The 24,871-nt window shown below is 35.0% G+C and overlaps 1 protein-coding gene and 2 pseudogenes across 1 annotated transcript; all 3 read right to left on the reverse strand.

The window, feature by feature from the left end:
• Positions 1 to 1,357: 1,357 nt before the first annotated feature.
• On the reverse strand, positions 1,358 to 5,525 carry LOC113494358 (annotated as a pseudogene).
• Positions 5,526 to 6,304: 779 nt separating this feature from the next.
• On the reverse strand, positions 6,305 to 11,488 carry LOC113494359 (annotated as a pseudogene).
• A 2,615-nt stretch (positions 11,489 to 14,103) lies between these two features.
• LOC113493900 (ankyrin-1-like) lies at positions 14,104 to 20,733 on the reverse strand. Its single transcript, XM_026871930.1, has 11 exons — positions 20,653 to 20,733; positions 19,272 to 19,368; positions 18,695 to 18,841; positions 18,212 to 18,429; positions 17,738 to 17,913; positions 16,682 to 16,866; positions 16,320 to 16,539; positions 16,071 to 16,229; positions 14,880 to 15,977; positions 14,504 to 14,520; positions 14,104 to 14,155 (listed from the first exon to the last, which is right to left on the reverse strand). Exons 1-11 carry the CDS (start codon positions 20,705 to 20,707, stop codon positions 14,104 to 14,106), a joined length of 2,424 nt encoding a protein of 807 aa, XP_026727731.1. The 5' UTR covers positions 20,708 to 20,733.
• Between the last annotated feature and the right edge of the window lie 4,138 nt (positions 20,734 to 24,871).

Raw genomic sequence — 24,871 nt, forward strand, 5'->3', positions numbered from 1 at the left:
GTCAAAGCGCAAACTTACATTAATTTTTAATTGATCTGGAAAATTTGAAGTCACAACCTTGATTTTATTTTCACTTCATAGGCTTTAAGCAATTTTTTAAACAAATTAGAAATGTTTTTTTTTATACATCCCGTTCTACGGTAGGTCAATCTGTAAATCTTATCACAAGCTAGATGGCTACACAAATGTAGAAAATATTAGATGACGCGTTTTTTTACTTTTTTGATTGAGAAAAAATAGATAATAAGATTAATTAGTCTGTTTCGAGTTAACAGCAATCAGTGCAGTTATTAAAAACAATTTTAATATTAATAATCTGTAACAAAAACACGCCACTGAGCAAGTACTTACCCCCAGGAGTCGAATTTTGAACTCCTGTCCACTTGGTAGTATTTTATTAAAATGAATGATTTATACTTTAGGTTTTGTAACATTGTGAAGATTATCAATTGTGCGCCATCTGTTGTTTCTTCAATCCAACGTTCAATCTTTTTTTATTCATGTGCTTGCTTTAAATCCATATTTTTAATGAGCACTGTTTAAATAACCATGATTGAGAACTGTAATATTGCTATATTATTTATGGTTTTAGAATATTTACAAAGGGTCGTTTAATTTGTCCAAACCTTTATTAGTCTTGTCGTGTTTTTACTCTTGCATACTTCTCGTGATCATATTGTTTATAAAATACATTGAGTTATAAAAATACTTAATCTGCAAATGAGTATTTATCATCTACTTTGTCAAACGATTTCATTGATGAAGATTCCTATATTGTTTTGTCAATTTTTACTTAAGTTTTTGGTTGTAATACCAATTAGATACTACTCAAAATTAAAGATTGTTATTTTGTTTATTAATTTATTTCATAGTCACACAAAAATTGAATACATTTATATTTTCTGTTGTTCAACATGTTTTAACATACCTTATATTTTAAGAAAGTGCAAAACCTTTTTAGATACATTTGTAACTTTTATGGCCCGCATCTTTCTATGGTTAGCTATATTCTATGTGCTTTTACATTAACTAACAAAACATGTTGAAATTGTTTTAATAGAACTAGTATTATTAAAAATTACTTACTAACAAAGTTTTTTTAAGTTGCTTTTTGGAATTTACATATAAAGTTTTATGTCGATCATAGCGAATTCGGCTTCGCATTATACATTTTTAAATTAGCAGCACTGACATGCTTAAATGCTGTTTATAAAAGAAAACAAAAATAAAATAATTCTTTTGTCAAACATAATATTTTTATACGATTTTTACTAATCAGTATTGCTTTTAATAGACAACACACAATTATTTGTGAGTTTTGTCAAAATTATAACTAGCTTTAGCAGATTGTCAGACATTTTGTGTACTTAGAAGTTGTATTGTTTGTCTTCTGTAGGTTTTAGGTTTAATTAGTTCTTCATTATTTTCCGTCAGTTTTTAATTGTTCTTGTTTTTAGTTCCAATACAACCTAATTACTCACCGGTATTAGTGGGAGCGCTTTTTTATCGTCCTGCAAATTAAAATGTGTTATTTAGACAGGTTATTTATCGAATGTAGATGAGAAATCAATATAAATTAAATAGGCAACGTAAATAGAATATGATCCCAAAAAAGTTAGTAATAAAGCGAAATAAAAGGTGTGCACGAACGCCGTGTCCAGGTATTAAATGGGATAAAATTGTGTGGGATAACAAAATAACAATTATTTTAATTTAAAATGAACATGAGTGTACCAAAAATCGGCGAAATTGCATAATCACATCCTCAATACACTTGGCCAGACAATTCATTACATGGTATTTATTCTTATCTCTGTGATGAGTGTGCAATATCGGCGAGTTTCAGGTGATCTTGGAGTGCTTGGCGTCGTGCACTAAAACAAATACGAACGTCAAGCGGGTCTACTTGGGCGGGCGCGCGTAGGGCTCGGGCCGCGCGTAGTGTCGCGGCGCGGCGTGCATGGGCGCGGCGCGGCGCGTGCCCACCGCGCGCGCTGACTTGTACTCGCGCGCGTCCTCCTTGTAGCCGTAGCTGTCGTCCTCGTAGTAGCGGTCGTGGTTGCGCTCGTAGTAGAAGTCAGACTCAGGCGCCGCGCCACGTACTGGACCGCGGATCTACGGAGTACAATATGTTGTTACTGGTTAAGCTAGTCGTGCTGGTTGTGTACTGTGTGTACACTTGACAGTGAGTCAAGATTTTAATCAATGCTGACTAGTCTCAATAACATAAATGATAAGAAAGCCTCATTTTCAGTCAGAAAAATGTATACATTTTTTATTTTGTAGTAATATAATTAAGACTTAACTTAGCTATTGTAAGTTTTTATAAACATATCTTTTTTAATATTATTTTCAATCAGCTTAGCATAAGAGAACATAAACATTACTAATGTGCTACATACCGGCGGCTCCGGCTGCTGAGCGTACACGTCATCGTAAGGATAGGAGGTCTCCATGGCGGTGCGCGCGCGTCGAGGATGCTGATGACCTTGTTCTTGGGCGGCATGGCGCGCTGCAGCGGCGGCGCGGGCGGCAGGCGCGGCGGCGGCCGGGGCCGCCGCGCGGGCCCGCCGGGACCGACGACGGACCTGCAGGGTGCCACGAGCTACCTGAACATCCATTTAACAACTTGATTTAATTTTATTCTAATATGATTAGGATTATAAAATACAGAATTGGTAGCTAAAGATTTCAACTAGAAAAAATGTTGTCTTAAGCGAGTGTTTGACTCATGTGGCACACAAGTTAATTTGGTGTGGTGACCAACTCCATTTAACTACCTGACGCAAGTCAAAATTACATCATAAAAGAGTAAATCTTAAAGCAATCTATTGTAATGTTACAATGACTCACCTCCTCTCTCAATATCCCTCATCTGAGTCTGCCAGATCATATCATTGGTGTCCGGTACCAGATACTTCTTGACTTCGGCCAGAGCGTACGCGATGCGCGCGTGCGCCTCCGCCGGCGGCGCGATGGCACTGATCTCCACATGCAGCTCGTCTGTCAAAATGCGCGTATTTGGGGTCCAAAGAGTTACGGAACTCTTCCTCCTTTTGTCTAGAATGAATTAAAGATTTGTTTAAGAATGTATGAAATGAAATAATTTCTTCGGCAAATAGGATATTTTACCACTTTACATGTCTTTTTGGAGAACGCTGAAGTCGAAATTACTCCAGAGTAAAGCTATAAGCAATTTTTTTCTACTTGAACTGTGAAAGTATTTAATTTTATTTATATGAACATGCCAGAACTCATTACCTATTGTATGAAACACAAGAACTTTCTTTCTGGTGAATAGCATTAGTTAAAGTTGATTATGATATAATTACCTGTCCCTCATAGATCCTCTACCTAGTACAGCCATTTTGCACATGGTTTCTTCTTGGAGGTGCTTCATTGTGTTACCTTTAGGGCCGAGTAGCTTGCCAACGAAATTGAACTGTAAAGAAAAAAATGTTTATTATCATTTAATATTTAATATCATTATCATTCATAGGTAAAATTTTAACTTCATGTTATAAGAAAACTAATCAATCTTTGTTCTTGTGATTATTTGTTTATAATTCACATGATTTTAATATTCATTAATAATTAAATTACCATCATGCCAGCCTTTTCCCAGCTGTGTAGGGTATGGCTTCCCTAACCAGATTCATTTAAGAACTACAATTTTTGTTTTAATCAAATTACATTCAATAAAAAGTACTATTACTTTATATTGCTTTGATCTGTTGTCCTTATCTATTGATATATGGTATTTACCTTAGGATGCTCCTTAACAGGCACCAAGACCTTGACAACAACCTTGGCGGGTTTGTCACGGAATACATCCAAGTATTTTGAGTCCTTGCTAGGTATCCTACCAGAAGCCTGGACTTTCGTGACCTCTGGAAAGAAGACAGGACATTATTAATAAATAAAAAAGGGAATGTATTTAGTTAAATATGGTTGTGGTAGAAATGATAGCATTTTGTGAAAATATTTCACACATACGCTGTAAAACTTCCAATGCTGCAGTGAAACAAAGTAAGTTCTGTGCAGTTTCATTGATATTTCGTAAAGAAAACTAAATTAGCTAAGTTTATTAGTTCTGCTGTTCTTCCCGTTTGGCAATAATAACAATAACAAACAGTAGATTCATTTATATTTACATACATATTATAGTTGTGGCAGTAGACCTTAGTCAGGACATCCTTGAGATGTGATTTTGTTGCTTACACTTTATAGTGGTAGGTCAAAGAGTAGAGCCATAAGGTAATATATTAAATGTTTTAATGAGTCTTATCTTTAATTACAAACTATGTTATCATTGAAGATTATTACTTAGTTGCAAAGACCTTTATTTTGCATGTATACATTTATTTGGCACTTGGAAGAGTTATAGCTATTAATATAAACAAAAAGAAAGTATTTTCTGAGTGATAAAACATGTGGTATTTTATCTATATCTGTTCTGTATGATACTGCATTGATAAATTTATGAAATTTTTGTCTTAAAAGGCTTGCTATACAAACAACTGACCACATTGTGATTTTTCGATAACTGCAATAATCATACTTAGAATAAAAGTTTAATAAAGTTACAAGTTCAAAACAATGAATCATTGAACTTCTTTTTTTTGCAACCTAGATAAGTGTCAGTGACCTCAAAATAATCAATACTGTAATATTTGAACATTTTATATTATAGTTAAATTGATGATATGCAGGTTTGTTAGCTAACTTTCTTACAGCTCTTATCTATTTTAGTTTAAATGCTAAACAGGTGAAGTTGGCACACATTGCCACATAGCTTGGCAGATGGCATCATTATGAGTTCAATGACCATGAATATATCATAACCACAACATGTATACCAAATAAACGTTCAACTGTAACGTTGGACTTGCGTTTAGTTCATTTTTAGTCCCGTTTAGAAGAAAACATAAAAATAAATACATAATCAAGAATTTGTTTACAGTTAATTCGTGACGTTTCGCCGCCGTCTCGAAGTATGCGCCTCATTATGCTGTAGTCAATTTTATATTATTTTTGTAATACTTTTACAACGAAAACTGACCGAAATTGTAATACAAGGGAATTGTTCAATATTTCAATAGAAAAAGAAAAAGACGCGGTCCGCGGTCGGCAAGACGCATAGTTTACTAACGTCAGAAATGCGAAATAAACAATTTAAAAACATGATTTCACTTTACCTTGGTCAATAAGTTTGCTAACAATTGGAAACTTAGCATTATTAAGTTTTATCTTTTCACTTAACAGCTCTCTCATGTATTCGCCGGCTTTTTCATTTATTTTGGGATTATCTTCGCCATCTTGTTCTTGTTCATTTTCAATTTGTTGGTCTTGCGGCGCATTCCGCTTGAAATCACTACTGTTGTAACCATTTTTGTCATACTTTTCAGCCATTTTTTAACGCTATAACAATAAACTATTTATTCTAGCACCAAGTTCGATAAATTAAACTATGTCACGCGGTTTTGGCATCAACCATCCATGCCAAGATGCCGAGTGAGAACGTCTGTCAAAACAACAACGAAAAACTTGACAACGCTAACATAAACCTTTCTTTATGGTTACGTCAAGCGGATACTTCATTATATTGGTAGCATTGGAGAAACACTAACTACCCAATAGGTACCAAATAAACGATAAGCAATAAAAAAAAATTAAGCAATGGATAATTGAATCAATTATTAAAATCCGGTTGAAACAATGAGCACGAGTATGCTTTTAAAACATTGAGATATATCTACATCAAAAAATGAATAGGTATGCAGGTTCATGTAGGAGTGTACACATCTTGTGGCTCCCGCGACGGGGCGGGTGTCCATGAGGGTTACCCACCAAACAAAAAAGGCACCTTGTGGCGAGCTACATTGTAGTAGAAATTGAGTAGTGGAGCTTCCACTTGGAGGGGACTTCCACCCTTTTCTTGCCATGACTGGCTGGCTAGAGAGGGGTTGCTAGACTATTCACTCGGAGATGGAATTGTCTCATGGTGTAATAATGAATCCACTCATTCTATGAATCGCTAAGGTGAATTTGGTATCGCAACTATCTATATGGTGTGCCGATGTCCCCTGCTGCCTATTTTTGCTGCAAGTTTTGAGCTGGCGGGTCACACTAATGCTTGTCCTACGCGGTTTAGCGTGGTGATCTCAACCACTCGGCTATCCGTGCAGTCCTAATGACGTACTTATTTCAATTCGCTCGGTCTATCATAGACAACAGCTGGATATAGGATCGATATACCGTTCAATATACGGCTATAAGCTACAAGGTTAAAGTAAAACAACAGTTATATTGTTGGTTTATTTTTAATAATAACATAAAAATGCCATAAGAATTAAATAGTATAATTACTTCTAAATGAAGCGCTTATTTATTTTTCTCTCTCTTCTCTTTAACCTTGCGCCGAGCTCGAGCGTGCTGTATGACAACAATACTGAATTCCTTATCTGGTGCCACCATATTTCATTCTTCCTTGTTCTTATCCGTATTATCATTATTTCTTCTGTCGGATTCTGTATAAAGAATAAAGTGCAACGATTATTATAGTAAGCTTTTTGTCGACTTCTGCACAAAGGAATTTATTTCTTGTGTGAGAGGTTTTATAATCAATAATAAACATTCAGAAAAAAATAAGTAGCATTATTAGTAACACAAGACCCCCAGACTCAGCACAAGCCTTCCTAGAACAAAAAAAATGTTTTTACTACGTGGGGATCGAACCTGGGACATGTTGGTGGGTGGTGTTATACAACTAGGCTATCCGGTGGAACAAACGTTTTTGGCTTGGACTAAGACATTCACAATTAACTAATTGTTTGTACCAATTGGTGTTTATCTGTAGCGGGTAAATAGGAATAAAGATTACCCTATAACAGATAGAGACAGAAGTTACGTTCGCATGTAAAATATTTAGAAACATCTGTTTGTGGAAAAAAAATTAAACATTAAAATATAGTCTTTTACAGTAAACAGATTTAGTTTTCAAAAACTGTTATTCCTTGCTATAACTTTAAACATTGCTACAAAAGGTGAATATGGTTATAAACAAAGTAATATAAAGGAATCATACCAATTCCTTGACGTACATTTGTGACAGCAGGCCGAACTTATGAAGAGCTCTTCCATAATTCGTAGCGCCGGTGACGCTAACATTCGTCAATATTGGAGCCCCTGGTGTAAAGCAGTGTTCACATGAACAAATATTAAAAAAAAAACAAAGTTTAACGCTAGTAGTAGTAGCTACAAAAATAACGGTTGTTTGTTCAAAAGTGTTATGACGGAAAACCGGTAAGTGCAATTCGTACTTGCGACACTAAGAATCCGATCAAAAAGGGTCAAGAAAAACGGAGTTGGGTGATATGAAGTTTTTGACATCATCTGCGAATATGTCACATATCTAGCACGGTTTATGGGATGCGGCCTGGTGACATACGGACGAACAGACAGCGGGTCACAGTAAGAGGGTTCGGTACATCTTAATATACATTATAAAACAGTAATGTAACTTAAAGGTGTTATTTGAATAATCAAAACGCATGAAACGCTTGGAATAATAGACAAAGAGAGACAGAGAAGTGAATGTATTGTAAAACATTTAAAACTAAAAAGAAATAAAGGGAGTGAAAGCAAACGCTCAATGTGCTAACCAGTAATAAATAGGAACATAGCAGGAAGAAATACTAATGTCATAACGAACCTAAGACGCTGAAACTTATTAAGTTACCTAAATAAACAAGGCATCCTCAAATATATTTCTGAATTGTGACTGAGAGTTTCTGAACCCCGCCAGACATTTTACAACAATATTTTGTGTTGTAAACTCGGCTTTAAGGACTTGACATTAATATTAATACTCACGGAATGTTTATTCTGTCTGATTTAGAAATGATATCTCTTTCACGAGATGAAATGTGACTCAAGGTCGAATGCCTTTTGGCTGACTGAATAAATCTCAATTGTTTCCATCTGTTACAAACTATCTGAGTAGTTTATTGTTCTACAGTGTTACAAAACTTTTGTTCCTTAATATCTACGTCAATCAATAAAAATAAAAATAAAAATCAGACTGTTCATAACTATGGGCTGAGAAAAAATAACATGGTTATAGGAAAAATACGCTACACAATGAAGAAGATTCTAGACTGTTTTTAATTTCATAGTGCTACGGCCGATATGAAATTCAACTTTTGCTTACCCTCTCTGTTAGTCATAACAACACCTTCCACCGAATCATCGTCCATGATCCTATCCACTATTGGATTAGCGGTGTTAATTGTAGCTGTCTGAAATAAACATTATTGTTATGAGAAACTTTAAATTATCAATATTATACTGATAATCATGAACAGCTGTCTTTATGTGCTTTTTTAATTCTTGTCTATGGTAACTAATTACGAAGTGCCAACATTAAGAAACAAAACGCGCTAAACGGCACGCGGTAATTTACAATTGTCGTACTTTAGTTTAGTTTATATTGTTTTAAATTAAACTGTTTAATTAAGTATTGTCGGTCAAAATATATAAAAGATCTTAGTGAGAACGAAAACTCCTGCTCACACATGGCTTAGGACTAGTGCTTCTTTTATAATTGAATTCAGGTGAGTACCTACAATTTTCCTATCGAAATTGCGATTTAATTTTCGTGTTTCAAGTTTAAACGACCATCTGTTACTTACGGTTCTAACAAGCCATTCGTCTCTGGTATCTTTTAATAGGTTTGATATAATTTTCATTATTCTGCAAGGTACTTAATACGTACCCTTAAATTATCTGAAAAAATGTAATTATTATATTTGTACTAAATTGTGTTTATATGGGGAGTTCATGTTATGGCCTCCATTTTAAAATACTCCTTGTTTCATCATCATCATCATCATCTCAGCCTATAGCAGTCCACTGCTGAACATAGGCCTCTCCATAATTTCTCCAGCGCGACCGGTTCGTTGCCACCTGTATCCTTGTTTCAAATAAATATATTAAAAATCTTCTATCTTATTACTACTACTGACACTACGAGTATTTTATGTATTTGAATATTATGAATAACAATAGTTTCAGTTACGAAGGCACCTAAACTGACGAAGTTATATAATATTTATCTATAATAGGTAATTCTGTTACAAAAACTATTAGTATTAAATGTATTAGGTAAGTTAGTATAATTTCAATGCGTACCTTGTTCAAAAAATTCGTAATTAAAGTGCCAGCCTATTTAAGATAGCGCTCCTTTTTGGTAACCTTTTGCATGACACACACGCAGAATTCGAGGTCCCCAGCCACCATGATCTCGAAATTTTTCGTCATAATTCGATATGCAACTATTTCATCGGATATATCCTGTTGGTCATGAGTTATTTGAAATTGGCAGGGTCTACTTACAACGGCATATGTTGCAATGTAATTCAGCGCGTCGTATTAAACGCGGATGACGTCACACGGTTTAGGTTTAGTCAGTAAGAGTCTGACACTTCCCGTTCTCTCCCCCGAAAGAGTGGATGTACATGAGAATTCTTCCCACCATATCAAAAAAGAGAATACTTACAAAATATTCTTTATGATTTAAAATTAGTTTGTAAATGGACTGAATATCTGATATATTTTTTTGACAGCAAATGCATACAACCGAAGTTAAATAAAAACTGCTTGATAAAATTGTAAAATAGTCCAATATCAGGTTCCGAATTTCAAACGTTCATTGACTTGTATTCCTGACTAGACGTCGCTTGTATGTAATTATAATTAAAATATGTATATTAGGTTGTTTTACTAACAATTTCTTTGATCGCCAAACTTATTAATTTGTTGAGCTTTGGCAATTGTTTGTAAAGTATCACCTCCTCATGTCTGGGCACAGTAAACATCTTCACTTTGTCTGAAAGTATAATGCCTTGGTTTTTAAATAACTGAAAAATAGGAACTTCTCTTTCTTAAAAAAAAACGATTCCCGCGGTAAGGAATTAAATCCTTGTCTCGTAGAGGGTTTCACAATCATGCAAATCACGTGTACAAAGACACCCAGATTAAGAACAAGCATTCGTTGATCACACAAATGGTTGTCCTACGAGGAGATACCCGCGACAGCCGCGACACAATGGGTTTGGCGTGGTGACCTCAACCACTTGGCTATCCACGCAGGCCAGTAGATCCAGGCTCGAAACAAATGCATCTCCTACGCAGGGATTGAACCCACGACGCCTCGCTTTTATAATAGTAGTGTAACTTGTAATACTTATATTATAAAGCTTAATTCACCGTGCAAGAGGTACATCACACCGATAACATTGACGTGTGCTTCTATACGATGTATTGCGTCTATTGTGGCGGGTGTAAATTCCTAGAAACAAATTAAAGGTTAAGCTCTGCAACTGTTACTGCCTATAGTACTTATAGTTTACTATCAGGCCTTCCTGATAAATGCTGCATAGAAAAGTCGACGGATCTATGCAAGAATGTCTGTGAGGTTTTGTACACACCACGCGTGTAAACTAATTTTTCAGATCCAGACATCATCGCCCATATTTCAGCGTCATTAATATCGTACTCATTTTTTTGTACGCTACACAATTGAGCATAAAACATGAGTATATAGGGAACATAAATATGGGTATAGAACATAAATAGGTTATACATTCATAGGTCCTGAAAGGATTGAGCGATTTCAATTTCGTTCGCTTTTATTTAAGGTGAATTATGTGCGAATAAACGTCTGTTTCTCAATAATTGCCTTAACATTAATCTAGAAATATAAATAGTTGGTCTGCGTGGAACTTGCTCTAAAACGGAGAGCAGGAGTTATTAAAGGTGTTCAATTGGAGGTGAAGCGAAAATAAATTACCACTTCTAATCTGAAATCTTTTAATCACTCTTATTTCAAAAAATTGTATATAAAATTTTTGGGAAATACGTCTGAGAGGACTAAACAGATTTATATTATAAGATTTAGTCAAATACTCTATACCATTAGAATATAAAAGGACCTTTGACCCTTAGGCTGAAAAACGCTGTGATTGATAATGCTCTTTTCTCTACCGTATCACTTGTGAGCGGTTGCGGTTGAGGCGATACATTGGTAGAGGCGGTACCAGGGCCTTAATTCTGCTATTTACAACTGATGAATGAATGAAATTTGACTTAAAGTTATAATTTTCGTATTCTCATAAGCATTTTTCTACACAATAATTGTAAATTCAGGACGGGACGGTACGCTCATGGTCAAAACAGCTAACTTCCAATTATTGTATTGGCAAAATGCTTAAGAGAATAGGAACAATTTCAAATTTAATCTAAAAGCAGAATCGGGGCCCAGCACAATCACCATCATAATGTAGATCCAAAACAAAAAAACTTGACTCACTTTAGGCATTTCCACCTTTATCTTCATACGTTTATATTTAGTCGGCATTTTTATAAACAGTCCAAAAATACAAAGAATCTAAATATAATAAATATATGGAAAGAATCCGTATTAAAAGTAAATTAAAATATAAAATATTGTATTTGAAATATAAAAGGTAATATTATGAAGTGTAAAAGTCACATTAAAATAATAATATGTCACTTGTAAAAAGGTTGCAAATAGTTTTTTTTTCTAGTTCATCGTTTTCCAACGTGCCTGTTTCAAAGGAACGAAAAAATAATGCTTATTAAATCTTTTTGTTGAAAATACCAATGTAATTTACTATGTTAAAGTTTAAAACAGTTATACTAACAGTACTGAGCCGAGTGTCATGGGTCAGTACGTTAAACACGGTCAAACTTACTGTACGCGAAGTGCCGTGCAATTCCGCGTAGGACTAGAATTTTAGTGACTTACGAATCCTTGTTCTGGTAGTACTTGCATAAAATTGAATTAGATCACTGACGTGGCTTCACACACCCTTGAAAAATTCTCAACTGTGATGTTTTCCTCACACTGTTTTCCGCTGTGATAATTACTGTGTTAAATGCAAAAAGAATTCGTATATACATTGTTACATGCTGAAATGACAACACCCGACATTTTCATTAGGCAATTCAGCGGTTATATCGCCTAACTAACACTGCTTGATTGCATTTAATTCCCATACGCCTATGAAAAATTCAGCGATACAAAATTTCAAAACGTGCATACATGTTTGTGTGGCATGTTGACAAAGTAAGGCAACGTTTCTAAACTTTAGCTTTCTATAATTGAGGTATGTTATACAAGATTTCGAACGCTTTGCTTACCCAAGTTGGTGCATTTCTAACTACTACCCAGTTACATGTTATTCTTGTTAGTATGGTACCCAGAATATGCAAATTTTCAACAAACATTGCTTGAAATCTTACTTCAAGTAGTTGTACCAGACTTGTAACAGATTTCAATAGACGTAGTTGCTTTCAAGTTGGTACTTGGGTCGTTAAATATTCTTGTTTTAAAATGGTGCTGGAGCAAAATGGCCCTTGATTGCAATAGTTTTCTCATCTAGCGAAATTTAGGAATGTCATGATTAAGTCATCAATATGTTATTTTCGTGCTTTCATTTGATTCCCCACTCGAGCATATTTGCAGTCCTTCAGTTTTTCTTCTCCGCTAACTTTTAAACAGCTCGCTAATTGCAAAGCAAATCTCTTCAAACGTGAAGATTCTATAAAGCAACTTACGAACAGACAACGTTAAACTTATTACACCCCTCTTTTTGCGGCAGGCGTTAATAAAGTCACAATCTTTACTTTCGTTTGATTCAAACTGCTGGATAGAAAGAAAAACTCAAAGATAATGTTAGTTTTTTATTACAGATTTAAACATTAGTAAGCAATCATAAAATAAAACTAACAAAATGTATAACTATTCTACAACACAATCTTCATGATCTTCATCAATTATTAATAATACTATCGTACGTATTTTTAAACTACAAAATATACCTACTTATAAAAATCTCGCTCCTAAAAGTTAATCTGAGATCGGAACTAAAACAGTAAATAAATTCATTCTTTAGAATTATATTTAGGCAATGAGCGAGGTACATCTAAAAAGAGCTACAAAATATCGCCGTCTTTATCTTACGCATAATCTAGATCTTCAGTCAACGCGACACTAGCACCAATTAATGCAGTGGTATGAGTTGGAACCAAATTCAAGTCAAAATAATAAGCTGATCCAAACTAATTTCGGATGTAAGTCGCATTTTCTCTCTGGTACATGAGCTGTAGAGCTACAACTAAATTAGGTTATTGATAAATATTATCGTAGATAACCGTTCTAATTAAAATACGGTATTCAGGTATATTCTTAAATTGAAGCAAACTGTATCTTTAGGAAACACGATGCAAGCTATTGAAATAGACTATAGCCAGAAATACTTAACTTTCGAAAAAAAAATTACTTAAGAAAACTTAAGTGTTCGGTTCATAAAAAACTAGATTTATTACTACTGATTGTACGACGCCGGGTAGTGACTAAAAAGTTTCTTATAAACGCTACTTCCGATCGAATTTTATCAATATCTTCGTTAATTTTGGTCACAGCACTTTCTTGCAAGTCTACTCGTCTCGATTCGGTTTCTTCTGTCCCAACAATCACGTTATGTATTTGATCGAGTTTCATTTTAAAAGCCATGGATCCTAATTCCTCATCCATTTGCATTTGTTGTATCTGTGCTGTTTCAAATATGGCTTCTCTTATGCGTGATGGCAGTACCTTACAGTAACTGCAAGTAGACTCTCTTGGCCTTAGTACTATAACATTCTTCATCTTGTGATTCTTTGACAATTTCTTATGAAAACTTTTTGCAAGAACTTTCCTTATGACCTTGTGACAAACTATATCCTCAAGAGAAGTTATGAACTCCACTTGTTTTTCCAATCTTTTGATGTTGCCTATCATTTCTAAATGGCTTACATTATTTACAGCTACTCCAGCTATGAGATTCATTAACACAATTGAAACTAAAATTAGGAACATCAAAAATATTATGCGAAGTATTATCAGTGATGCTGATACCTTTTCAGCATCCTGTTTGTTGATGGTTGTTTGGTAATCGTACTCCGACGTCATCATTGCCATGGTTTTAACAAAAGATGCCCAGGGGCCTTCAAAGGGAAATTTTGACCGGAATTGTATCATGAAGCAAATGGCGAAACCAAATAGAAGAAATCCGAATGAAAGTAGAATCTGCAACGATAATTAAGTAATATTATATAATAATAAGCGGATGAATATATTTATAAACATTCATAATAATTACAAACAGTTTCTAAAAAAGTATTATATCATACCTTAAATACTTTGTTTGCGACCTTTCCAAACATCAAGACATAAAATCCCCAATCTGGGAATCTTGACAGCAGGAACATCATTTCAAACCAGGACAGGAGGAGGGCCACTGTTGCTATGAGTCGTGGCCAGTCTTCCCCGTTCATTGGCTCCGAGTGCACAACCAGAGGCAACACCACTGCCAGAACCACAGCTCCGAATTTCAACCATGTTTCCAAATATAAAAAATACCTTCCATTCTTAATCTTTATAAATATAATCTCCTGTTGAAAAAAATAAATCTTTATCAATTTGAAAGTCTTAAACACATATAATTATTATCGTGCAGGCATTTGGAAGAGCTGTGCCAAGGTACTGCTTATGTCTTAAAGAGCCTGTACGATTTTGCCTAAAAATGTGCTTAAAAAGCCGTGAATATCAAAAAATCCGTTTTAGTGTCAATTTCGAGCCCTCAGATGTATGAAATGAGTACATCAATATTTATACAGTCATAATTAAGTTTTAGTTTAATTAATAAAGGGGTCTCTTAAATGTGGTGGATTAGGTGGACTGTATGAACAGAAAAGGAAAAATACGATTCTCACTAGGAAAGCAATCAGATTTTAATTAATTTTCAAGTTACCTGAACTGCGATGAAGAATATGGCCACATATAATATGTACCTCCATATACTTGAATTGAAATACCAAGGTACCATCCTTTTTTTATCTTTGTAAAAGAAAATGCAAACAGCATATACGTTGAGGGCCAAGACAAAGCACGCGTGCATTACCAGTATGGTGTAGAAGTACGGTAGTAAAGATTTCCATTTTAAATAGAGAAAACTTTGTACAAGAGGGTGAAGAAGAAGCGTGTTTTGATCATGTCTGTTTCCTGTGTTGAGAATGCCTTTAATAACTCTCATTTGCTTCCAGTCAGACTCATCAGGCACAAGGATTCTGTAGTCGACAGTCACCTCGCAATTCGATTCTTGAATGTTCCGACCGTTGCTTGAAATACAAGTATCGAATATCTCTTTTATGAATTCCGTTGGCTTCGATATATTGTTCATTAGCGCGTTTATTGGCGGCAGTTTACTTTTGCCGGTGTGCCCTGACAGGTCTGCTCCTCTTTGAAGCAGTAGTGATACGATATTTCTATTGCCATGACAGCAAGCTTCATGTAATGGCATTGATCCTAAAGTGTTAACATTATGAATGGTACGGATATCATTATTTATTATTATTTCGCTTATTTCAAAGTGGTTTTTACTTGCTGCTATATGTAATGGACTCGTTATATTCGTCTCGCTGATATGCACTTCAACTTGTACTTCAGCGCCTTTTGAAATAAGTAGTTCGACACATTTGGGATGATTATTCCATACAGCATGGACAAGCGGTGTGTAAGAAGTGACGTCAGGTTCATTAATCATTTTACTAGTGACGTGGTTATCATATTCAAGTAAATGTTCTAGTATTTCGTAATTGCCGTGTTGAGCAGCGACATGAAATATGTTGACTTTCCTAGCAGTCTCTTCTTCTATTCTTGCTCCAGCACTGAGTAACATTTTGACTACGTCTATTTGATCATGTCTTATTGCTGCAAAAAGTGCCGTTTCACCTTTGTCATTGAGAAAATCAAGAGACGAATTAAATTTTGATACTATTAACACTTCTTGAAGAATATCTAAGTTTCCATATGATGCTGCTAAATGTAAAGGTGTTTCTCCGTTGTTAGCCTGTAAACAATTAAAGTTTAAAAAAGTTATTTCTTTAAACATAAAATAAAGTAGTTTTTACAAATGTATGCCTTATTATTTAAATTATAATACCTTCATGGTAACGCTTGCTCCTGCCCCTAAAGCTATGCAAACTCCTTGAGTCCATCCTCCTTTTATTGCTGCACTAAGTACAGTGTAACCCCATCGGTCTTTCGCATCTACTACTGCTATAAGTGGATCCTCGTTACCGAACTCATAATTGGCTATTAACTGAAAAAAATTAAAAAGATTTTGTTACGTGAAGTTATTGTTGCTTGTGTATTATCAAAACATTAAAGCTGCGACGTAGAAATAGTTCACCTGCAAAATATCTTTATTCCGATTCTTTACACATTCGTGCATAGCAGTAAGACCATTAGCATTCCACACAGTTGGATTTGCACCAGAATCCAGTATTTCTTCGACTGCTTCATAACTGTTAAGATCCACCGCTGTATGTAGAGGAGAATTCACTCTACTAGCTGTGTAGTGCTGAAACTTGCCACCAGCATCTCTGAGAATTCTTACTGTTTTCTTCAAACTGGAAATTACGGTAAATTGTTATTGCTTTGGTGGTTGCCCAAAAGTAAGTATATTTTTCAAAGATACCTTAAATATTGTTTTTAACATTACGTTACATTGTTGAATCTGAAAGGCATAAAACGTTGGCTTTAGCAACTTACTCTTCTGGGTCTATTTTATGTTTCAAAAGATAATGGTCATAGCCGACCACATCAATCGGAGTTCGACTAAGAACATCAGTTTTCATTGGATCGGCGCCGGCAGCCAGCAACAATTGCACGCATTGGTACTGAGCGCGAGCACACGCCGCATGCAATGCCGTCCAACCAGGTTGGAAAAGCGGCAACTAAAACAGCAAATATCAAGTTTAAAAAAGACAAATATCATTAAATAAACCAAAATTTCTAGAAAGAAATAGAATCTCATAATTGTCGTTATAACTTTCGTGAAACGGATTCACCATTATTTGTTCAATAACGGTCACTTGCGTTTATCTGTAAATCAATAATGTCATATTGCCAAAGGCGCACAAAGCACGCAGTAGTGATCCCGTGTGTATATTTCAGTCAGCTGGTGAGTCCTGGGTGGTCTTCGAAGCTGGGAATCTGATATGTTCCGATCTCATAAGCGTTTTAACCCGGAAACCAAAAATAAAGATCTTGAGGTCCCATTGCCGTGTGATCCTCTGTGGCCGGACCACAGTTTAGTACTCAGATGCTATAGTTCGAAATAATACCTACCTAAAGTCTACTTTCATCGGAATATATATATTTTTTTAGTACCTCAAGAGATATATTTTTAATTAACAATTTATGTGGTCCGGCCGCCAGGCAGTGCTCTCTGGCCGCGCCACCTCAAATTAAATAGAGTATAATGAACTATTAATAAATGAATATACCGAAAAAAAACTACCTAAAGAGTACCTTGCATACGACAAATATGGTCCAATAAACCCCTTTAGTTAAGGAGTTATTGGTCGTAGGGTGTGGTCCGGCTGGAAGGTATACTCTGCAGCAAATCAATTTTGCAATATTTAATATTAACTATCCATAAATCAATTTATATAATAGTACCTTTTCTCTACTCTTCGTTGATACTTTTTTCTCTCAAGAAACTATTCATTTTGATTAATTAATCAAAATGAATAGTTTTTTTTTTACCCATTGCCCTATGGTCGTTGCAGAAGACATTAAAAGCGTAGTAAAAACGTAACTTACAGATTCCTTGACACTTCTGCAGTTGTGTTCCATACCGTCACTCCAGGCATCCGGTATCGTAGACAGAGAGTTCAGCTCACACGGACGGTTTATCATTTCAGGCACTGTTAGCCTACTTACGCGTATTTCTTGCAAGACTTCCGGTGTCATCTTTTTTAATATCTTTTCTTGTAAAGCTGAAAGTGTTTGACAAGTTTTAGTAATAGAACTCTTTTTATATCTGGTTTCATTTTGCTTATTATATCCCTACTAATATTATAAATGCGAAAGTAACTCTGGCTGTCGGTCTGTCTGTTACGCTTTCACGTCTAAACCACTGAACTGATTTTGATGAAATTTGGTACAGAGATAGAGTTGACCTTGAGAAAGAACATAGGATAGTTTTTATCCCGGACTTTTGTAGAGTACTCTTGGAAACGCAATATAACCGACTTCGACGCGGGCGAAAAGCTATTTAAAAAATAAATCACTTACCGACTGGAAAGTCCAGTAAATTCGCTATATGCTTAACATGACCTGCCCAGGCCGCCAGATGAAGTGGCGTTCGTCCAAACTTGTCTGATCTCAAGCTGATTGCTCCGGCATTGATGAGTAAGCTCAAAGAGTCGTTGTTGATTGTTGCCGCTATGTGGCAAGCAGACACCTGGTTAAGACGGCAGGTTGCGTTCGCATTGGCACCCATTGCCAACATCCTGTCGAAATTACGCGCATAAGTAAGTTTGTGAGTAGAGGAAACCATCATCATCCACAGCCTTTATCCTCCCACTGCTGGGCATAGGCCTCCCCTTTCTCGTGCTAATTTCTACGGTCCTGTGCTAGTCTCATCCAGACTCCACCCGAGACCTTTATTATGTCATCGACCCATCTTGCTCCCGGACGACCGACGCTTCTCCACCGCCACCTGCCGTCACTTCGGAAACCTTACTCAATAATAAATAATTAAAGTTACTAATTCACCTGTTCATGTACGCAGTATCACCGTCAGTTATAGCTTCTAACAGGCTCGTGTTGTACTTGTAATAGCGTGTTTCACTCCGCCTTCTCAACAGGGTCCCTTCAAGCCACTCCATGGTGTTATTCATCGAGTTTATCCGGATATTGGTACTGAAAGACAGTTATTTTTTTTCGAAGAAGATTGTTGGTCATGATTTTCAATTGTTGAAATATTTTGTTCCTCATTATATTTAAGTTTTGCCATTGACAGTGGTGTCATGAAATAATAAGGAAAGTGTGTACAAATCTGAAGTGATAAAACTTTACTTTGTTAAAAAAGACGACAGCATTTATCAAATAGAGGATATAGATTCGAATAGATCCGCCCATAATAGCTTATAATAAATTCTTTAAGAACTCATTTTTAAAAAGCTGATCATCTAAAAATATGAATTAACTGACAAAGTCCTAATAAAAAAAAAGATTAATTGCTTTTAGTGTAGCAAACAACTCAACATCGTAGTGAGATCTGACGATACAACTGAGAAAAGGTTTCAAATACACTTTCACCTGTCTAATCATATTGAGTTTTATATCTTACCTAATCACGGGCTGGTGTTCTAAACTCTTTGATTTATTCTGATATTCATTCCCGGGCTCCTTAAACTCATGGCTTTGCACTCGGCTTTCTTCTAACTCTGTAACAAGGAGAATGCAAATGTGGTGTTCCCGAATGGGAAGACAAACGATGTTACAATTAATCAAATAAAATTGCGCTATAGACTTTCACAACTGCAATACTTCTACTACTATTTTATTATTTTAATACGCAAAAAACGCTGCGAATCGGATAATATTTGATATTAATCAGCGATCTCAGTAGCTTAGTTGGTAAAGTGACTGGCGAATATAGGCAGAAGTTGCAAGGTCGCGTCCTCTCTGAGGTTTGAATTTCATGAGATTTCATGGCAAGTACTTGTACTATTTGCAATGCTTTGAGAGTGTAATGTAGCTGATGCTTTGAGTGCTGGCGGCAGGTTAGCAAAAATGTAATCGAGCTAATTACTCGAAACACCAAGAGCCATAAAATGACTCGAATGAGATCAAGTAAACACAATGTTATTTTCACGCTATTGAGGTTTTATGAAATAGTAAATAAGGTAAAATTGTATATTAAGAAAAACCGTAACAGAAATTACAATTGTTTACAAAGATATTCATTGTTTTTGTTAGCGGATGTATGTTTGAATTTCCAATGACTCATTTTATTATAACAAATACATTATGTACGCAATAATAAGATGAAGGTATTTTAACCAGAAAATGGCTTAAACCGTTTAATTTGTAGTCAAGTCTTTTGAAACAAAATATTGGTTGGGTCAAATCTTGGGATCGAACTCGCACCACGTCGCAGACTGATCGCCGTCGCCTTTGTATGTCATTTGTTTCTAGCCCTCAGCTATGTTGCTGTCTAAAAAATTAGTTAAAAAACCATGGCTAGTTGACTCGAGACAATAGACATTCAAGCCACGTAGACAACGACACACAGACTTATTCATGGATCACACTGACTGTCGTATGTGTAGGTATGTACATGGGGATTGAACCCGTGACATTTGGCGTGGTGGATTTAACCACTCGGCCAGTCAATCTGTAGCACTACACTTACTAGCAGGTACACTTCATTTCACAGAGTCAGAAACTTAAGGAGTGCTTGCGTTGTATGCGATTAGTATGATTTCCAAAAATATTTTAGATGTAGGCCCACATAATTTAATTAGTAAATAATAACAAGTTTACTTTATCCATCAACACATGATTGTCGTAAGATACCTATTATACGTAATAATACTGTACTTATCGCTGCCGTTGTTGTAGAATAGAATATTTATTTATTAAATGTAATTTATTAAATTTATAGAATTAAATGTAATTAAGTAAATAATAAAAGCATTAACAAAGTATTATAATTTCAACCTTACCTAAGTACCATGATGCAGGCTTTTTGTCCGACTCGTCTTTCGAATACTTCTTCATTTGTTTAACTTCAAAATGAAGGAAGTTCTCAATTCTGTAATCTTCTTTATTTGCGCTCACTCGTCTGCTTCGTTAGACAAACCACGGCTTACTAACTCTGTAATTAACTATTAATGTCGTAATAATTATCCTTATTCAATATACCTACTTATTAAGAAATGTATCTCTTTGTTACGGTTTACTGGGATTTTATCATTGCTGTGGTGGTTTTGCTTTTCAATGTATGGGTTTACTTGCTCAGGATGCAGGTTCCATCCTAATACAGGCAAAGGTCAAATGTGACGTTTTTACTATATTAAGATTTTTTTTATAAAGGTATTGCAAGTCACCTTTGTCAAATTAAGTTGGAAACATAATATCATATCATAGGAATCAGAAATCGCAAAAAAGCAGTGAGATAAAGAGGTTATCAGTCCTTCCCAATGTGGAAAGAGGCCTATTCTGGAAGTTCATTTTTTTTGAAAAAGTCTCCTTAAATCATTTTTTATTTTATTTTTGAGATCATTTTAAGTTTTAGCTTAATAGTTTTGGCTGTACTCCATCAATATGACCTAACTATATTTCAGCTCCATCGCACGTAAACGGCTGCGTCCACCAATGTATATGACGTCAAAAGTGCATGCATTCATTATGAACTAATATGTAAGTCTTGATATGAGTCGTGACGCATTGTAAACTGCAAGAATTTTACCTCAAAAGGAAGTGGAAAGGACCTCTGATAAGATCACAGTATGAACAATAACAATAGTACCTTAGCAATAAAATATATTCGACTGATAGATTGAATGAAATAAACTTTCTTCTAAAGGTTTATTTTATAATTTACAATTTTACAGTACAATCATTTGCTATATACAAAAAAAAACAAACAATAATTAAATCAAGGCATCAAAAAATTCATCGGCATCGCTGCCGGCTGGGAGTGTGCCCAAAAGGCTGGCAGCATTGCCACGTTGAATGGCAATGCTAATGCATCTGAGCAAGGTAAAAGCCAGCCTTTGGGTCATAAACTTTTTTTATATCATAATGTATTTTGCTACACCCCTAGGTCTGCTAAAATATTTAATTTATGATAGCGGCAGTGGTTTGTACTGTTTTGTCATTGTGTCGTGTCTGGCCGTTGATAACTATTGTATATTGCATAAAATGTAAATAAATAAAAACATTTACATTTGCCCGTGACCATGATACCTGCAAAGGTTTCGAAACGTCGGGAACTAAAATCTAAAATTAAACCGCGAAAAAATCTGTAAAAGTAGTTTCATTTCAATATCTAACATTCGCGTAAACCTAAGAAACCACTGCATTTACACTTTTTTCCTTTTTAACTGGCGACATTTTTTTGTACTAGATGTAGGGATTTCTCATCTTATCACTAAAATCAAATAGGTGTGTTATCATCTATTGGTGAATACACCAAAGCATTTTCCTTTTTCTACATTTTCTTACTTGACACGAAGAAAGTCTTCGGTAGGTAACGATAGATTTGAGACGATCAATAGCTGGATAATTATAAAGTCCTCACACCATGCACTGTATGACTTAATGCCATGAAAATGTATGTAATTATTCTAAATTTTCCTGTTAATCATGTAAAGGAAATAAATATTTGCGCTTACTCTAAACCTTTACGAAATTAAATTCAAACCGAACCCATCGTTTTCTTATCAACATTCTGATTTTAATACCATTAAACAATATTGGCTTGAGCCTATAGCAATTGTATTGAATGAGTAGCTGCTGCTTGTAGCTTTGCCGGCCTAGATGTCAATTATAGCCGTGAAAAAATTACCTTCCTTTCATAAAGGAACGTTGAAGCTTTTTTAAATTTATTTCCATATACAAGAACGCTATATACCATATAGCAAGAATTTAAATGAATTTTGTAAACTATCGTATGGAATTCCTGTACTCATTTTCAAAGAGCTCCCCTTTAAGTAGGAAAGCTTCGTGTATTTATTAAAATACGGATAATTATTTAAAAATAAGTAAAAACAATGAATCATTATTTATTAACCTATTGTAAGTAATGTACGTATGTAAACAAATCGATCAGAGACGTCACGCCGATCACAGGAACAGTATACAAGAAAAGGTAAATAATACTATTTATTAACTATTCATTCATAAGCTTTTCGTTTCTTTGTATGAACGACAGTTATACAAAACGCACATCAATTTAAAAATTGAATCCTATACGTTTGAGTGCAGTGAAGGTATCTTTTTCTTTAACATCATCATATCGTCTTGTTTGATGAAAGGAAGATGAGGATGTCCACTGGTTCACAAAAACAAGGGTTAGTATATTATCAAGGGTTAGGCAATTAGATACGTATTGCGTACGCGATTGGCCTACTGGAAAATTTTCACATTCAATATCACTTTCACATAGAACACTTTAAGTTCATACTGAATAAGTCAAACAAGTAAGCATACAATTATTTGGGCAAAGTTCTGCCGTATTAAAGAAATCTAGGAAACGGGAACTTGCTTGTTGACTATTTGTTTCATGTTTACTTTTTACGCGTATAAGCAAATGACTACGCACATAGGTACATAAAGTAGATTATTGTTCTGGAACTAAACACTCAATAAATTGGACAAACCCAACAATAGTAAATAACCTTAACGCTTTGAATTGAACCGAGGGCTATGAAGGTCACCTTCCACTTAGGACTGGGTTTATTGCTTTCTCTTACCAGGTTCAAGCTTCAACCATGTATTCAGGATTCCAAATTGGAAAGGCGTTGCCACTACCTTTCTGATCAAAGTTTTCCTCCCTTTATTTATTGGCACTATAATGCGCAGCGGTCATTTCTTTCATTTTCAAAAAACAATCTCTGTTATTACCGCCATCGAACATATTATACTCCTATTACAGTTAATATAAATAATATTAATTTTACTAAACCAAGTTGCGGTTTTGTGAACTCTTATCTTTACTATTGTAATTATTTAATTAGTGCTAAATAATTTAATATATACCCATGCGTCAATACATTGTTTCGGGTTTTTTAGTCAAGAACAACAAATGCGCGTAAAATATTTCTGCGATATCGTATTGAAGTTATAAAAAAGTCGTCATTTGAAACGTTACATTATGGACTCTGACCTCTTAAACACCGTTTTAATTGAATTGTAAGTTACCACAACCTGTTGGTAAAAATGTTTATAAACATCCAATCACCGTTGTTAATAAAAAACCGGATTTTAATAGAGTAGAATGTTTGAATATTGTTGGACATATTCTGACCGTTGTTTCCTCCAACGCTGGTCACAACTTTTAATTGTCTTGTAAGAATTGTTGTTTAATATTTTTCTATTATTGTCTATCTAATATTTCTTGACGTCCCTATGGTTTACCAGGGAAAACTATATGTATCTCTATGGCATAACTATTAATTTTTGAAGTCTTACGAAAGTTACAAGAAGAGGGTTACACTGACTGTTGTAAACAAACCCAAACATACACAATTTACTGTCAGCCAACATGACACAGCATACCTTGGCAATAGGCCATAGGTGGATGTATCAAATTTGTTTTAGGAGATAGATGAATTCGGAATAGCGATGCCACTCTAATTAATTTTAACTCTAACAATTTTGATAAATGATCTGGATCCTGGCGAGCATCTTTAAAGATAAACTTGCAGTTATGGAAACGACAGTGGTGCTAGACGCCTAGGGGACTGACGGCCACGACCAAAAGCAATATTATTTCAGTTTTTAAAGCATGACTGCACACAACGCAGCTTAAGCGTCCTCTCTTTTCTTTAACTGTAATAATATCAGCTTTAAAGCTGGTGGTAGGTCTTCTAGAATATCGGAAGCTAATAGAGTTGGCACTGACATATTGTAATTAACAATGTTTAACACGTAGTTTATAGTATGAAGGTTTTCATTAGGAATTACTTTGTTTAGTCAAGCAACAGTTTCAGTGGTGCAAATGAATAAAGTTTCCATAAAAGCGAGATTACTGAGAAGTTTGTAAGCTTGTATTTACATTTCATATAATGTTGGAGTTCATGTATTAGCTCCTTTAGATCGTAGTGCGTATATTAATTCAGCTGTTATAATCAAAATTTTGTATAACATTTGTTGAAGAAAAACTAACAAATGACGTTTGTGTGAGTGTTTTTTTGTAATATGTTTATTCAGTACTTT

The sequence above is a fragment of the Trichoplusia ni genome, chromosome 5, assembly GCF_003590095.1.
Source record: "Trichoplusia ni isolate ovarian cell line Hi5 chromosome 5, tn1, whole genome shotgun sequence".
In the NCBI taxonomy this organism is placed as follows: domain Eukaryota; kingdom Metazoa; phylum Arthropoda; class Insecta; order Lepidoptera; family Noctuidae; genus Trichoplusia; species Trichoplusia ni.